Here is a 16,033-nt window from a genome sequence, read left to right as displayed (position 1 = left end):
TGAACACATTAAAAGTATTTATTGAAAAATAAGAATCAGATATTCAAACCATAGTCATACAATTAATTGGCACTTTTTAAAAAAGGCTGTCAGTTATGAAGTGGGAGGAGCTCAGTCACAGTTCATCCTTCACCTGAAAAACAAACATGAAAACACTCGTGTTAAAATCCTGTTAGAACAGCACGTTGGTCCAAACGTTCACTCTAGTTGCAGTGATGCCTCACGTACACCAGATGGCGCCACAGACTGTAGAATAATAAAACTATCCCAGCTTTAATGTTGTTTCCTCTTCTTAATATGCAAAAAGTAAAATACGATCATTAGGATCTGTTTGCCTACCACGACATGTGAAAACCTCTGCTGGTTACGCAGACATCCTGTGACTCTGACATGTCATCTTTCATAAAGCTGATCACAGCACAGACACAAGCTGCAGGTGCAGAGCAAACAAAGCATTCAGGCATTTCTCACGTTTGTCCTGTGGCAGGAACATGGGAACAGGTCATCAGCCGGCTGCTCCACGACCTCCATGTCCTTCCGGATCTTCGGCTCTGTGACCTGGAGTTTGGCGTACTCCTAGTTCGCACGCATAAATATGGCATGTGAGGAAGTGCGACACATTTACGCCGGTCCAAATGAAGAATAATCAGCATTGTGTCAATGCGACGCAGCGCGAGCACAGTAAGACTGCGTGAGTAGTAACATTGTATACTTTGTATACTTTTTCAGTCGTGCAGTAACTCTGAAACTGTAATCACATTACCTTGATCAGTATGTAGTAATAACAGAAGATGGTGTCTCCCATGAGATGAGTGCGGGCAAACTGCTGACCTGCGAGAGCAATTTTCTTTGCCTGAAAGAAGAAAACAAAATTACACCACCTTCACTTGTCGTTAGTGAAACCAGCGAGGATCCAGTCACGTGTTGTCGTCACCTCCTCGTCGTGGTCACGCGCCCACTGGATCTTCCCCAGCAGGTCTCCCAGGTCTGCCCTGACAGGGATGTAGTGCTCCCACGCTCGAAGCTGCTTGTAGAAATGTTCGTAGTACCCAGAATCCTGCTTCAGGACCACGCTGTCCCCCGCCAGCAGGTACGGCAGCCGATAAGCTGCCACAGTGCCATCAATGTTTATTTGGTACTTGTACTGATGGTGCATGAAAACAATGAAAAAACACACATTAGTATAAGAATATCTGACGTAATAAAAGCGTTTTTATGGAATATAATTCATCTCACCTTGAAAAAGTCAAAAAATGAAACATGTTTGACAAGCGGCCCGTAGAGGCTCTCATCGTGTTTGAAGAAGAAGAAATTAGTAAAGGCGGCATCTATGATGTGCGGGTGAGCCCTCGAAAGCTTGACCAGCTCCAGGCGCTCCTGTCGGCTGTCCCGCCCCCTCCAGAAGGCTGTGGCGTTCTTCTCGGGCCACGGTGGCCCCGTGTTGGCCTGAACCGACATCATGTCCAGGCTCACCCTGTACGGCGAGCAGAGGATGTGCTGAATGTTACATCCTCTGCAGTTTGTGACATCACTAACCTCACAGGTGAGCAGGTGACGGTCCATCATTAAACAGCTCTCATTATCACACATGCATTAAATATCAACTCAAACAGCAGAAAGGTGAGAGGAGGAAATGCACGGCTTTATATCAGGTTCATATTTCAGGCTGCTTAGTGATGGCAGAGCAAGCGTACATGAAGAGGAGCACGTGATGATTTAGCTGGACCAGGTGACCCTGATCCTCCCTTACTTATGCTGCGATAGGTGTAGGCTGCTGGGGGATTCCCATGATGCACTGGGTGTTTCTTCTTCACTCACTATGTGTTAATAGACCTCTCTGCACTGAATCATACTTATTATTCATACTTATTATCTCTTCCACAGCATGTCTTTATCCTGTCTTCCTTCTCTCACCCCAACCAATCACAGCAGATGGCCCCGCCCCTCCCTGAGCCTGGTTCTGACGGAGGTTTCTTCCTGTTCAAAGGGAGTTTTTCCTTCCCACTGTCGCCAAAGTGCTCACAGGGGGTCATATGATTGTTGGGTTTGTCCCTGTCTGTATTATTGTAGGGTCTACCTTATAATATAAAGCACCTTGAGGTGACTGTTGTTGTTTGGTGCAGTATAAATAAAACTGAATTGAATTTACTGCCAGTTTCTGTGGTAACGTAGTAATACTTTAGCTGAATCCATAATTGTACTGTATTCCACACACAGCTTTACCTCCCCATGGTCTCCAGGACGGACTCGGTCAGGTCATAGGTCGGCATGACGATATCTCTGGTGTTATTGGAGCCACACCAGGAGAAGATGGGATGAAGCTTCTCAGGAGGCTTCCTCTTCTCCAACGGCCAGTCGCCGAGATTAACAAAAAACTCCACATCAGGGAGCCGCACCTGAAAATGTTTTATGATAATCATTACTGTTGCCACTGTCTGACTGACCGTATATCTGCATTGATGATGACGTCCTAAAAGCCTAACCAGCATGCACTGCACCAGTTTTGTTTGAACACGGGAATGTTAAAACGTTTCATCCCTGATGTATCAACATATTAAAATCAAGTGTGTTTCTGGTCGTCTGAGCGACGGCTGAGTAAAAGTAAACACAGATTACCTTTCTGGTGAGAGACAGCAGGATGGCATCCATAAAGATTCTAAACCCGACATGTTCCCCAAATGTTCTCACGTAGATCTAAAGACAATAGAAACACAGAAAACAGCTGCTCACAATCCAAGATTACCTTCTCAGCTAATAGATTACACCGCTGCACAGGATTACAGGAGTCAGTGACAGCTATGCATGAGTCATTACTGCAATGATACAGTGACTGTAGTATTTCATTACACTGTAAAGAAAACAGACAGAGCTGTAAAACGATGCAGACATTAACATAAATAAAGCGCTAACAACTCAGCATGCTTGGAAGCGTGGAAAGGAGAGATGACTTTTATCCTTCTCATTCATTTAAAGTGTTCAGATATGAAATGAACACAGAGCACATTTATCAGATCCACAGCTCACATTCAAATTCAACAAAAACACAAAGACAAAGCAGTTTTTGATGCAGTTTTACGGACAGACAGAACAAAGCAAACTCTCACCCAAGCAACAGAAACCCTGAAGTGTGACAGAGACAGCTCATCACATTTTCCTCTGAGTAAAGGGACTCGGCTGCACTTACACACACACAGTATGAAATGCAGTAGTAAAGTTGTACTGTGGTAGTTTTTACTACTAAAAGCATCAATTTCACTTTACCACAGTCATACTTTTACAGGGAGCTAGTCATGGTAGCGGATACGTTCCTGAATATTCCCATGTAATGCGAGCAGTGTGTGAACCGGGCTTTAGACTCATCACTATCACAGCAGCACTCATGCACACCTGGCTCTGCTCTTACAGGTGAGTCACACGGCTCCAGGGTCCAGGATGAAGGAACATTCCTTCTACCCTCATCTTTGGATCTGATGTGTGTCACCGAGGCTTACATGGTGTCATGGTTTAAGAAGGCCTGACTGGATGACTGAGAGGCCCACAGACATCAACTAAAGCTGACTCTCCCAGCTTCCTCTCAGGTAAAACGTACCTGCATAAAACACCTATGATAGGTCTGTGTTGGTTTCCCACAGGTGGAATCACCTTGTTGTCTTTGACGGTGTAGTGGCAGAGGCTCTGCCGCTGTCCGAAGCGCTGTGGGATCTCCTGTGCGTTATGATCTGGGTCGACACTCGGGTAAAAGGACAGGTCCCTCTCTATCTGTGCGAAGGACTGAGGGCAGTGCATGTGGGCCTCCCACGCAGAGCCGCTCTCCTGGGGACAGTTGCATCCCTCGTGATAGACCGGGCCTGCAGAGGGGAACACCGACTCATTAAGTTTCTGGATCCAGCAAAAACAGCAGGTGAAGACTCAGGATTAGAGCATGAGCAGGAAACAAGTTCATGACGTCATTTATCAGAGTGAACATCACAGCTTCACGGACCGCGTCCTACCTTTGAGAACAAACGGTGACTTGGCAACGTGCTCGTTCTTGAGCAAAACGTGGATGTGAAGCTCCGAGTAGGTGGCGTACATTCGGTAGCGGACCAGGAATGACCCATCCCGACGATCCAGGACCTGGATCCAAATCCTGGTGAACTGCTCCACAGGAGACACAATCTTTACTTCAAAGCTTTTCTCACCAGGTGATGCAGTTAAACTGTGGGAGGAGCGAGAATACAATGATATCTACTGCTGCTCAGGAGAGTCGGACAGCATCTCATAACAACAAATATGAGCCAATGTTTACAAAGCACAGGACTTCACCTTTGCCAGTTCATCATCTGTATGGTTCATTTCAGCTCACTCACAGTTTATACTCTCTACATACAAGAAGGTTTAAAGTTTGCCTGTCACAGAAATCTGAGTCACGTCTGTTTTGCTGTTTTTTATGGTTTGGTGCACTTTTTGCACAGTTAGCGTGTCTGCACCAGCTCACAGTGCAGTAATGACTGTAGCAGGCATGATAACCACAGAGAGGACGGCACCTTTGATAAGCTCCTGCAACTGTGTGATGAAAAAGGTCATTGGAGGCCGTCTAACATCGTCCTGCCTGTGGTTTGTCTTTCATATCTGCTCTCACACTACGGATCAGGTCAAAACTTCAGATTTAACACCACATTTAAAATTTTATATAGTGTCCTTTTGTAGTCATGCGGGGTTTTTTAGCTTACATGTACAAATGGATAAGATAAAATATAAATGTCTTTGTTCTCTAAAGGTTCTCTTGAGCAATAGTTCTCCAGTTTTCTGAAGGTCTCTCAGTGTTTTTCTTTGGACACCCCGTCAAAGGAGCTCTGATTCAACCATAAAAATCCACCAAGCTCGAGCGATGGTCACTGTTCACTGAAGCCTCATCAGAAATGCTGTCAGTGAAGGACGGCTGAAGGGAAACGGGAGGAAAGGCTGAGGCTGAAAATGACACAAGAACTGGACTGAAGGTCAGAGGAACAGGTGTGATGGAGAGATGGATCCACATCATGGTCAGTGTGTACGAGGAGGTCAGGAGGAGGTCCAACAGTGAGAGTCTGCAGCCATCTGTGAAGCACGGTGGAGGCTCTGTCATGGTTTCAGGTCAGTCAGTGCTGCTGGAGATCTTTGATAAACTGATGAATTACAGAGTCTGATCCACCACGCAGGAACATCTGGAAACATCTTTTCAGCATGCCGATGATCTGAACACACTGAAAGTGCAGTGAAAGCAGAGCCGGATAGGAACACACATTAATCATGGATGGGCCTCCTCAGAGCTCAGCATCACTGAAGCGGTGTGGGATCATCCTGACAGGGAACACAACCAAAGGCAGAAACATCCAAAGAAGAGCTTTGACTGTCCTTCAGGAAGCCTGGAGAACTGTTCCTGAAGATCCTCACAGAGCTGACAGAGAGCTAAGACTGTGCTGAACAATAAGGCGGTCATGCTAAATATTCACTCTGAAGCTTTTTAGAATCATATAAACTCTTTCTTTGCTGTATTTCCATGTTTGTCGGCACATTCGTTTCCCTTTTTCGTTGCTAACATAAAGAACAGAGGGGTTTGTTACGCCCCGGCTCTGTTACTTTCCTCGTTCTTGTTACTTTCCCTCATCGCCTTGACCCTTTTAGGGGAACGTAACAGGGTTTTACATGGCACTGTATATCTGATAGTGATACATTGGAGACTGCTCTCAGAGAAAGATGTCATTTTGCACACAGCAACATTCAGACCTTTGGCACTTCTGACTGTTAAATCACACCTGGGTGGTCACATGTGAGGTCTCTGGCTTGCACATGCGCATGATAATGAGAAAACCAGTGATGTGATGTGATTCTGACACCCCGATACGACAGTAAACTCCAGGCTCTGCAGCTCGCATACCACAGGCCTGGCATTACTCACTTTTTCCCCGAGCTGTCCGCCGCCTGTATGTAGAAGAATCGAGCTGGAAGGACGACGCTAGCCTCCAGCCCAGGTCCCCATACTAAAGTGTTCGCAGCGCTGGGGGCCGAGCCTGCCTGAGACCCCCGCAGGTCATGCCCGAGCACAGACAGACAGAAGAGCAGCCACCACGGCCGCAGTGCTGACATACCGGCCAATGCGCAGGCTCACACGGGTTACAGTCCTGCGTGCTCTCGGCCTCTGCCGGCCCAAACTGCCATTGTTCGTTCAACTCTGTGAAAACTGAGCGGACGGACTGAAGTCTGTGTGCAGCGTGTGAACTTCGCTTCGCTCCATCTAGACTCACCGCAGACACCGCATTTCACATCCGGTTAGAACGAGCGCGGTGTCGCTGTTTCAGGGACGTTAACGCTGCTAGCACACCGGCAGCTAACTCAAAAAAATCTTTTACAGTCGAGTAAACAATCAGCTGAATGAAAGGGGGCGGGACAACAGAGCGCGTTGTGAGACCCGATTGGCCAAGAGACCGATGGAGCTCCAGGTGTAAATGTGATTGGACGGCAACACGGAAGTTAAAGTCTTCGGTACAAGCTGGCCTGAAGTTAAGTGGTTGGAAATGAAAACTTTACCTCAGATTTAAATAACAATAAAATGACTCCTCCCACTACTAGTAATAATAAAGATGTTATAAACGTATAAATGTCACCTGAAAGTTATAACAAACTATAATTAATGTGTTTTTATACGGCGCAGTCGTATTTGTTTTACTAGATATAATTTTAATATATTTATTTGTACAAACTAGAAATGTTTTTAAATTAAATTTGTACAAATCTGAAGTCCTCAAAGATTTGAAAGAAGTTAAAGTTTGATAAGTTTTTTTCAGTGTAAATATTAAATATTCTGTTTGAAAGTACAGTTAGGGCCATATGTGGAAAATTAAACCATTTTTGTAACTCACAGCTTTAATTCAAATAAATAAAACCCATAAATCTTCCCCGTGTCTCAGAGGCTCAGAAGTAATTGGTCAGCCTAACATAATTTGAATACAAACTTTATATTTTAGTATCTGGATAAAAGTCTTTGCAGTAATATTTTACTGCCTGGTGACATCACCACGTGCTGTTTCCTTACCTGCCAGGCTTTAGTGCGGCGTCTCTCGGCCGCTTGTTTCTGAGTCTCTGCCTTAAGTTTTGTATTTAATAACTAAAGCTGCTCCGTTGGGCTGAGATCAGGTCACTGACTCAGACACTGGAGACTTTATTTGCTTTCCTTGAGAAAGTCTTGGGCTGTTTTTGCAGTTTGCTTTGGCTCTTTATCCGTCTGCACTGTGAAGCTCTGTCTGATCAGCTCTGCAGCATTAGTCTGAATGTGAGCAGAGAGGAAGCCCTGAGCTCTTCACAGCTCATTCGGTCAGCAGTCACAATAAAGACGAACAACTGCAGCCATAGCCGAACTTTGGCTCGTGAGCTGTTTCCTCCTTCTCCAGTTTCTTTTCCCATTACTGCAAACAAGTGTTTATGTACCAGTCTGCATTTATTCTTTTTTCTTTTTTTTTCTTTTTCCCCCCTGTCCCGTTTGGTTCTTTTGCCATCAGAATTATTGTCTAAAGGCGAAGAAAGATGCCCAACGGATTTACTTTACCAAATGGACCATCCCAGCCTTGCCGTAATGGTCTATTTGATTCACAGAAAAGAGGGAAAGAAAAACAGCGGGGAAGAGGAACGGTGATAAAGGGCAAAAAACAAAAACCAACAAAACAAACAGACAAAAAATACATATATCAATCACCTGGATCACCTGTTGAGAAAGAAAAAAGAGAAAACAAGCCAAAAAAAAGAGAGCAATATAATAAACAACATCATCGCGATAATCTATGTGAATATAACAGTAAATACTAAATATTGAATATTATTGTGCAGCACGTAAGATCGACAGCGCACAGTGTGCTTTGAGGTAGGAGCCAAAAAGGGTGTAGTTTGTGTGTGTGAGCACCCGTGTGTACACCTGTGAGCATGGACGCGCTTGTATTTAAAAGGTTCCTTCATGTAATGATCTGCTAGAGGGTGTGGGGGGCCACTGCCCCGTCCTCCAGGGCATGAAGCAGGTATGGAGGAGATCCAGGCTCCAGACATCCAGAGGCCCTCAGAGCACAAGAGACCAAGGAAGACCAACAGAGGGGCAGCCGCGCCACTATCCCAGAAAGAGCTGAGGAGAGTCCCAGATGAGGGGTCACTCAGCAGCTGCAGAGCAGAAGCCAGGGGGGGTTGCAGTGATGTGCCCGTGAGCTCCGCCGGCAGCCAGCTGTGCCAGAGTGACCGAGCCCCAGGCCGAGAGGCCGAGGGCACCCCACCCCGAGGTGGCCCGAGCGAGCCCCAGGCTCCAGGCCCCGACAAGCAGCCACCAGGAGTGAGCCGGTGCGTACCTGGACGCCCATCCCCGGACGCCCAGGAGGGCATGGAGCTACCTGCCAGAGAGCAGCAGGTAAGCGCATAGCCCCTCCTGATAGCCCTCAATGTCTACGTGTATTTAAAATTGAGAGATGGGCAACGGCGCCAGGGGTGAGGTCGTACACCCTGATGGTCTTCTGGATGCCGTGTTGCGTGCCCACCCCCAAGGTCCTATATGTATGTGTAATGAGAGTGTGAGTAATGTGAATGTCTAAGTTGTGGGATAAAATTGAGACACAGGCAGCCAGAAGGGGACAGAGGGGGGGGGGGGTGCCTCCCCTGCACCCTGGTGACACACCTTTACCCCAAGGCCCTGCATGAGTGGGTGATTGTAGTGGAGCGGGAAGAGGGAGGCAGCTGGAGAATGGGAGGGAAGGAAGGGAGGGGCAAGTGGCCTCTCCCTGGGGCCAGCTCCCCCGCTGACCCCAGTAGGCACCCCCATACTCTGCAACCCACCAGGGAAAGGGGGCCCAGGCCCATCCGGACCGGGGCCCAGTTCAGCAGCGCCGCCCGGCCCCACAGAGCCCGGGACAGCCCACCCGACCCCACCACAGAGCAAACTGCACCCACCCCGTCATCCACTCATCTTCCAGACTACACAAGACAATAGACACCCAGGCTGAGATCTTCCTCCACCTCTCCTATATCTCCCCCTCCTGCAGAGAGAGTTCCTGGAGAGAGGAGACCTCCTGCAAGATGTAACAGCCTCCCCCACCAGTTGAAGAGCCCCTCAGGTGGCTCGATGCGCTGGCGGCACCCCGCGCCAGGGCTGAGCCGCCATACACCCACCCGCCCACAACCCCGGCGACACACCAACCAGGACCCAAGCCCCCAAGGCCCAGCCAGGGCCCCAGCCCGGAGACGGAGCACCCCAGAACCCCACGCCTGCCCCGGATCCACCCAGGGGCAGCCAGGCTACCAGGTCAGTAACCCACGTCTGTCACACTTGATCACAGGGGGTCATATGATTGTATATCATTGTAGTTCTTTACCTTCAGTTTAAAGCACCTTGAGGCAACAGTTGCTGTATAAAAAAAATTGAACTGATATGTAAACCGTCTTTATTTACATTCATGAAGGGGTGTCTGACAATAATGCTCCTCCCTCCTCTGGAGGGTTCTGGATGTGTTGTGTTTTTAACTAAACAAAGAACTTGTGATCATCCACCTCAGCTGTCATCTTCAGTTGATTTGGCCATTGTTTCTGTCTGTGTGATACGTAGATTCTTTTTCAGCCTAATGAGGGCCTCATCGACTTCCACTGACAACTCGTTGGGTTTGGATAAAAGCATAACTGGTTAAACTGGTTGTCAGTCAATAGGCCAATTATTTTTGAGCCTCTGAAAGTGGGGGACAGCATAAAGAAATGACTGTAAGTCCTAAACAGTAAATGCAGTACTTTTGTTACTTGAATAAAATCAGGGAGTCTGCACGTTAGTCAAATATTGATTTATAAAATGCACTGCAGTGGTGTATAAAAGTACACAAACTGTGTTCCAGTCAGGAAACTTCTGGACCTACTAAATCTAACAAAACTGTCAAAAAAAATTAAGTTTTTTACATAAATATGATGCACTGGTAAAATCAGTCTTTTTGCTTTGAACATAGCAGATTATCACATTTACATCTGTGGCTTTCATGAACTCTGAGCTTAAAATGAACTCCAGTCTTCTTTATGTCATTAGACTCACCTGGCAGGTAGCTTTCAATTTACCAGAGGTAGGTCCTTAGTCCTTAGTAAGCCTTATTACTATTGATAAAAGGTAAATGACAATAACTGCATAAACCTGATCCTGGCTTTACCTGTGGGTCGAAACGTGGTTACTTACCTGAACAAAGGTCAAACTAAAGTGCTTTTGCACTCGCAGCTGGTTTAGTGACGAGAGCTCTCAGCCGTGTACATCAATCAATGTTTATTTCAATTTGCTGTTGCATCAACATATTTTCAGATCATTTTTTGTCAAGTAATTTCTATTACACTAGTATAATATCAAGAAGAACAAAAAGTGGTAGAATCCATTTAAATAAGACAAACTTTGCTGCCATCATTGAGAAAACCAAATGAATGCCTCTTTAACAAACTACAGTGTGAAGAACTACATAGTTCCTGTGATTTAGACAGAGCCAGAATACCAGATACAGTACCAGCAGTAACAGGTACAACATATACGAGAAAATATCCCAAGAATATATTTTATTTTTCATTTTTTTGTTTCACCTTTCACCCAAGATTGAACTGTACAGTTAATATAAAAACTGAAAATATAGAAACCAAAAACCTTCTAACAAAACACCCTGTCAGCAGAATCTGAGTTTTTTTGTAATTTTTTTTTTGTGTATTTTGGTTTTGTGTTGTTTTTTCTGCACTTACACAAATCTCATTGACGGTACAGAGATAAGAGAGAACGGCATTATTAGTTTGATGTGTTTTAGACACCCCGTTGAACCAAGTCGTGTAATCTCTGAAATCCAGGTAGCTTGGCTGTAGGATTTCAGGTGAAGTCGGTAAAAATAAAGTGTGTGAAGGCCGCTCGAGCCTCAGGAATGTCTCAGCCGCCTGACGGGAAGCAGGCAAAGATGATTAGCAATGCAGATTCACGTGTTCCTCTTATTATTTCAGGTTATGGATGTATGTGCTGCCGCGCACGTTCCACGTGGGAGTGACGCCGCCACGATCAGCACACCGTGTGTCGATGCTCATCATGTGTGTGAGAGACGGATGCCGGTTATCCCGTGTTTGAGTTTTCAGTTCAAAATACAGACAAATACACAAGTACAAAATATCCTCCTCACTCGATGTTGTTAGTCCCTGTCGTGTGGCTACCCACTGACACGTAACACAATCACGATGTGATACACGACGACCATGTATCATGACACATTTGTTGTTTTTAAAATACAAAAGCCTTCGTTAAAGAGGCCGTAACCATCAAATATAGGACTGCGACACAAGGATATCATAGTCATAGTCATCAAGAACGATATCGAAAGGAAAAGAAACCAAAACCAAACGAACGCCTTCATATTTTTTTTTTTTACGTACTCGACGGCTGAACATCACTGGAAAAAACTGTTACTTCTCCCGAAGCGACAAACAACTCCTCTTCATGTTCCCATCACAAAGACGGTGACAATCACCACGAGTACTGCCTGTCATTATGAAAAGACGACTGCTCGGGTTGCACACCAGAATGCACAAACTGCAGAGTGAGGTGGAGAGAGATGTGAGGGGGTCGTTGACGTTGGATGCTCTGGCTGAGGAAGGGTCCAGGTTGTGGCACTCGTTCTCTTTCTGCCTCACTCACACTTGCACACGTGACCTAACGTCTGACGAAGGCAGCGATAGACTCAAAAGATCAGGGACAACTAAAACACACCTTCATATTTTCATTTGAGAAACGCCCGCCACGGTCACCGATCTCCTCTGCTGTGAGCCACAGGAAACCCGTGGATCAGCTCCTCCTTGGTTTTTATGGCACGTGAATATAAGTTTGTACTATAGATATAAACACACTGACCACAATACGCTCCCACGTCTTCCCTCATGTTCATTTCACGGGTTTGTAAGTTGCAGCAGCTGAAAAGTGGAACTAGATTGTTGAGAGCTGAGTGTTAATACAACTGATTGATATTTCATTTGCACTGTGCAGCCCCGAGTACGAACAATGTTGTAGCGGTTTTCAAGTGTGTGTAGACAAAGTTAACTGTGTGCGTTTGTTATATATAGTGTGTGAAGTAATATGAGCTGAGACTAAGGAGTAAAAAGAAAAAGAAACATTAAAAAAAGGGAAAGTAACACAACTTTTGGCTTAGTAGCAATGCAGGTATACATTTCCCTTTTTATATATCATTTTTTGTTAATATCTCAAAAAATAGAAAGTTTTTCATAATTTGTGTTGTTGGCTTACATCATAAATAAAACATCTTTTTTATGTTTGACTCTCATGTTAAAGTAGCATGCTGCTTTTTAATATGGCAGTTGTATATTTTTAGTCATCCATTGCTGTTTCATGCATTTCTTGTTGGTTTCTTAGTTTTTGAGTATCTACACAGTAAGGTCCAGAAAAACCGCACACACACACACACACACACACACACACACACACACTTCCAGTTCCATCTTCAGACCTTCAAATGCCGCCATCTCCTCACCGTCCTTCTCGCTGCAGGTCTAGACGGGGAACTAGCCCGTCCTCATCACTCAGCGATGTGACAGTGTGTGCATGAAGCCAAGCCAGAAGCCATAAAGACAAAGTCACTGTGCCTCTCTTTGAATGCTTTCATTTTTGAAGTGAAAGTCCCGTCGCGGCATATCGTTCCCAGCAGCATGAGGGCAGACCGAGGCCTCCGTCCTGCTATTAGAACTGGTACCACTTCTTGTCCTTGCACTTCAGCATCAGCTGGAAAAGGTACAAAATGACATCTTCTTAATGAGAAGAATGAGAGGATTTCGTTTTATTGCATCGGGAAGTGAATTATTGATTTAAAAGTTAATTCACCAACAAGACAATCATTTAATAACCACTTTTGTTGGCTTCAGTTCAGTTTTTGTTAATGTCTCAAAATCCAAAGTTGTACATTTAGATGCTCTTTATATTTTCACATCATGTTATGTTTCATTTTCACCTCATGAGCGTGCTTGGAGAAGGCTTCTGCACTAGTCATCATTAGGGCGGTGCGCTCCTCCAGCTCCCCCAGCCTCTGGCCTCTCTCATCCAGAGCAATGCGCGCCCTCGCCAGCTCGCCCACTGCTCCACTAGCGGCGACCTTCATGCCCTCCACTCCCCCCTGTCCAGGGATGTGCTGCGCAAGACTCCGAGAAGCCTTCCCAGCCGCAGCCTCGCCGACTGTTGGAAACATGGAATTGAAAACAGAACGAGACAGAATGACAGGGGTGTGGAAATCAAACGCACCCTGGGGTTCTTCAGACACGCCTCCTAATTTTGCCGACTGTTGCACCAACATTGTGTGCTCGCTCTGACTGCGATTGCCTCATCTGATAAAAGTTAAACTAGTCTGAGTATTTTTAACTTAAGCAAACTTTTAAGGTGTTCTCACATCCCCCCGTCTCACTGCGCGACCTCTTATTGGTTAGAGCGAGTGCTTGTCTCACGACCAAACCACAAAATCAGGAAGTACATCTTATATAATCTGCCATGTGCAGGCTAAACACATTTATGTCTTATTATTAGCAGTATAATATGGTGTCATGCATTCATGAATGCTTTATATTAAGAAAATAATGTAGACAGACAACTCACAGAGCTCTTCTCTGTCAAAGGTGTGGGCATTTCCTCCAAAGAAGCCTTTTAAAAATCCTCGGTTCTGGGCTTCTGGTGTTTCTATTGGTGTAAACAGCTCTCCCAGCATTTCCTGCAATAAAAAAAAAGAATTTTAGAAGTTGCACGAAGGATGTAATCAGAGAAGATGGCAGATAATTCACTGGCCATCAGCAACAGAAGGAGGGGATGATTGCCAAATGGCCAATTTTGCCAGCCCTAGTGCTGACCTGCAGGTTATCGCACATCTCCTGGCTGTATGTAATTCTCTGGATCTCTGTGGGGGAGCTGAGATACAGTGCCTGCCCCCCATTGGTGAAGTAAAAGGTTCTTGCAATGCGCATGTCTGTCAGAGGCAGGTAATTGACATCCATGAGCGGTCTTAAGCTGGGCAGACTGTGGGCAGAATGAAAGAGTGAAGAAAGGTAAGAACAGCTGTGTAATAATTACTGAGCTTCAAAAGTAAACACTGAACATCAGAATAAAACGTGTGAAAAAAATCATTATTATGTTTCTTTTCTAATCTTTGGTAACAAAGCAGCTTTTCATAGGCTGTAGTCTCAGAGGTAAACGGCACAAATCCGGTCTTTAAGTCTGACGTCATTAGTCAAACGAACACTGTGACATCACTGAGAGTCACAAACTGTCTAAATTCATTCATCTGTAATAAAAAGATCAGCGTTGCTGCTTTACCAGGTGTAACAATTAAGTTTAACATCCATGAAAACAGGATTTATAAAGTTTAACGGAGTTAGAAGTTAGCAGGAAGTTAGCTCGCTAGCTTCCACCTAAACATGATATAGCATGTTCTGACTGAGAGATTTCTGAAACATTCAAACGTACAGCTCTGCTATCACTTCCAACATAAATGAAGACAGAAAACTAAACAGCAGTGACGTTTGTAGGGTTACTGAAGTTGGGCTAGCTGCTATATAATGATGTGCTACGTGATCGCTAGCTACACAGCTATGTTAGCATAGCATAAACACAGTGAAGCTGGAGGATGAATGCTAACTTTTTTCCACTCGATAAAAGTTAACGTGAGGGTTCCCGATGGTTAGGGACAAATGCAATCGCATGGCAGGATGCTGTAAACGGACCAAACTTCAGTCAGGAGAACAACTGAGATAATCCATCCACAATACCAGGTTAGTCATTAATATACTGCTGCATGGGCTGGGCTGTAGTTACATGTAAGGGTTTAAAACTGAGCTTTAAAATGAACAGTGGTGATAAAAACCGAGAAAAGCCGACAGTGATCACTGACTGTTTTTAGGGGCTTGTTCAGATTAAATAGAACATGATACAAACATGTTAAAAACACAACAGCCTTAATAAACGCAGAGTAGTTTGGACTCGGAAGCAGAGCTCATCACGTCATCACTTAAAGACCAGATAGAGCCAGACCATTCAGCATCCACCCAATGAGTGGCCCCTGCATAGAGTCACATGTAACTCTCAGATTTCCTGTGCACCAAAACGCTCTCACTTGCATGGAGAAGACCGGTTCAGATTAAGCATCCTTACCTGTGAAAAGGAAAAAGCTGCTACTGCAGCCACGTTCAGTTTAAACATGCACAGAAATGATAGCTGCACTGACAGAGCAGGCTTTAAAGTAGGCCGTGCTACAGCGTGCGCAGATTAAAACAAACATCTAATAACAGAGAACTCGAGCGGCCGAGGTCATACCTGAGCGTCATGACGTGTCCGTTTGCACAGAAGCAGGCGAGGCACACGCTGTTACACACTGACACCACGTCAGCCCTCAGCACAAAGGACGACTCTGTGATGTTGTGGACAAACAGGCAAGACTGCGAGGGCATCAGGAACACTTTGGCCTGCCTCTCAGAGCAAACCACAGCCAAGTGTCCGTCTCCACAGGCGTCCTGGGAGGACGACGGCGAAAAGTGGACCAGCTTGCGCCTCCGTGGTCGGTCGGGGTCCTCGGGGGCGTTGTGGTCCCGCCAAACCTCGTAGGGGGTCTGAATGAGAGCTCCCATGCAGTCCAAGAAGCTGAAGCGTAACACAGAGCCCTTCAGCATCAGCAGCGCTCCTGTGAGTGTGTGAGCAGAAGAGGAGAGGGGCACAGCACACAGTGGGAGATAAAAGTCTTTAAAGCTCAGCACAGGACGGAAGACGGCGCTAAGCTTAGTCAAAAAGACGCGTCTAAGTTCTCACGTGGTCTTTATAACTGAGCATGTATGTACGGATCACACCACTGCTGCCAGAGTTTGAGTTTTGTCCTCGGCCCCACCCCAACCGGCCCTGACAGACCTCTGCTGTCGGTCTCTTTGAGTTAAAGCGGGTTTCTTCCTTTCCACTGTTGTGATTCTCCCTCTAATACTGGCTCTGTACCTGTAATATAACATTTGTATAGCTATACAAAAA

The 16,033-nt window shown here is 45.7% G+C and overlaps 2 protein-coding genes across 18 annotated transcripts in view; both read right to left on the bottom strand.

Annotated features, from left to right (window-relative positions):
• poglut2 (protein O-glucosyltransferase 2) lies at positions 1-6,409 on the bottom strand. 2 transcript variants are annotated; one of them, XM_005450392.4, is made up of 10 exons: positions 5,918-6,409; positions 3,993-4,198; positions 3,643-3,848; positions 2,617-2,694; positions 2,224-2,396; positions 1,237-1,474; positions 935-1,144; positions 764-853; positions 472-576; positions 1-133 (listed from the first exon to the last, which is right to left on the bottom strand). In XM_005450392.4, the coding sequence occupies exons 1-10, from the start codon at positions 6,103-6,105 to the stop codon at positions 116-118; spliced, it is 1,512 nt and encodes a 503-aa protein (XP_005450449.1). In that variant the 5' UTR covers positions 6,106-6,409; the 3' UTR covers positions 1-115. The 2 variants fall into 2 exon arrangements, with proteins under 2 accessions (XP_005450449.1, XP_005450450.1); XM_005450393.4 differs by having other exon boundaries at positions 6,264-6,405.
• A 3,853-nt stretch (positions 6,410-10,262) lies between these two features.
• The window catches only part of stxbp5l (syntaxin binding protein 5L), a 140,632-nt gene continuing 134,861 nt past the window's right edge, over positions 10,263-16,033 (bottom strand). For all 16 annotated transcript variants that reach the window (XM_005450380.3, XM_005450385.3, XM_005450382.3 and 13 more), the window contains 5 exons: positions 15,335-15,698; positions 13,876-14,041; positions 13,628-13,739; positions 12,993-13,213; positions 10,263-12,766 (listed from right to left, as the gene is read on the bottom strand). In XM_005450380.3, the coding sequence (XP_005450437.1) occupies positions 12,725-12,766; positions 12,993-13,213; positions 13,628-13,739; positions 13,876-14,041; positions 15,335-15,698 (905 nt within the window). In that variant the 3' untranslated portion in view covers positions 10,263-12,724. The remainder of the gene's footprint in view (positions 12,767-12,992; positions 13,214-13,627; positions 13,740-13,875; positions 14,042-15,334; positions 15,699-16,033) is intronic.

The sequence above is a fragment of the Oreochromis niloticus genome, linkage group LG16, assembly GCF_001858045.2.
Source record: "Oreochromis niloticus isolate F11D_XX linkage group LG16, O_niloticus_UMD_NMBU, whole genome shotgun sequence".
Classification (NCBI taxonomy): domain Eukaryota; kingdom Metazoa; phylum Chordata; class Actinopteri; order Cichliformes; family Cichlidae; genus Oreochromis; species Oreochromis niloticus.
Note: the sequence above shows the minus strand (reverse complement) of the source record. Positions and strands in the feature narration are given on the sequence as shown.

Excerpts from the sequence above, each read along its gene's own strand:
- poglut2 (XM_005450392.4), bottom strand. The coding sequence starts at position 6,105 with ATGTCAGCACTGCGGCCGTGGTGGCTGCTCTTCTGTCTGTCTGTGCTC. Across the intron at positions 3,849-3,992 it reads GTCACCGTTTGTTCTCAAAG|GCCCGGTCTATCACGAGGGA; the intron begins GTAGGACGCGGT and ends TCCCCTCTGCAG. Across the intron at positions 1,145-1,236 it reads CATTTTTTGACTTTTTCAAG|TACAAGTACCAAATAAACAT; the intron begins GTGAGATGAATT and ends ATGCACCATCAG.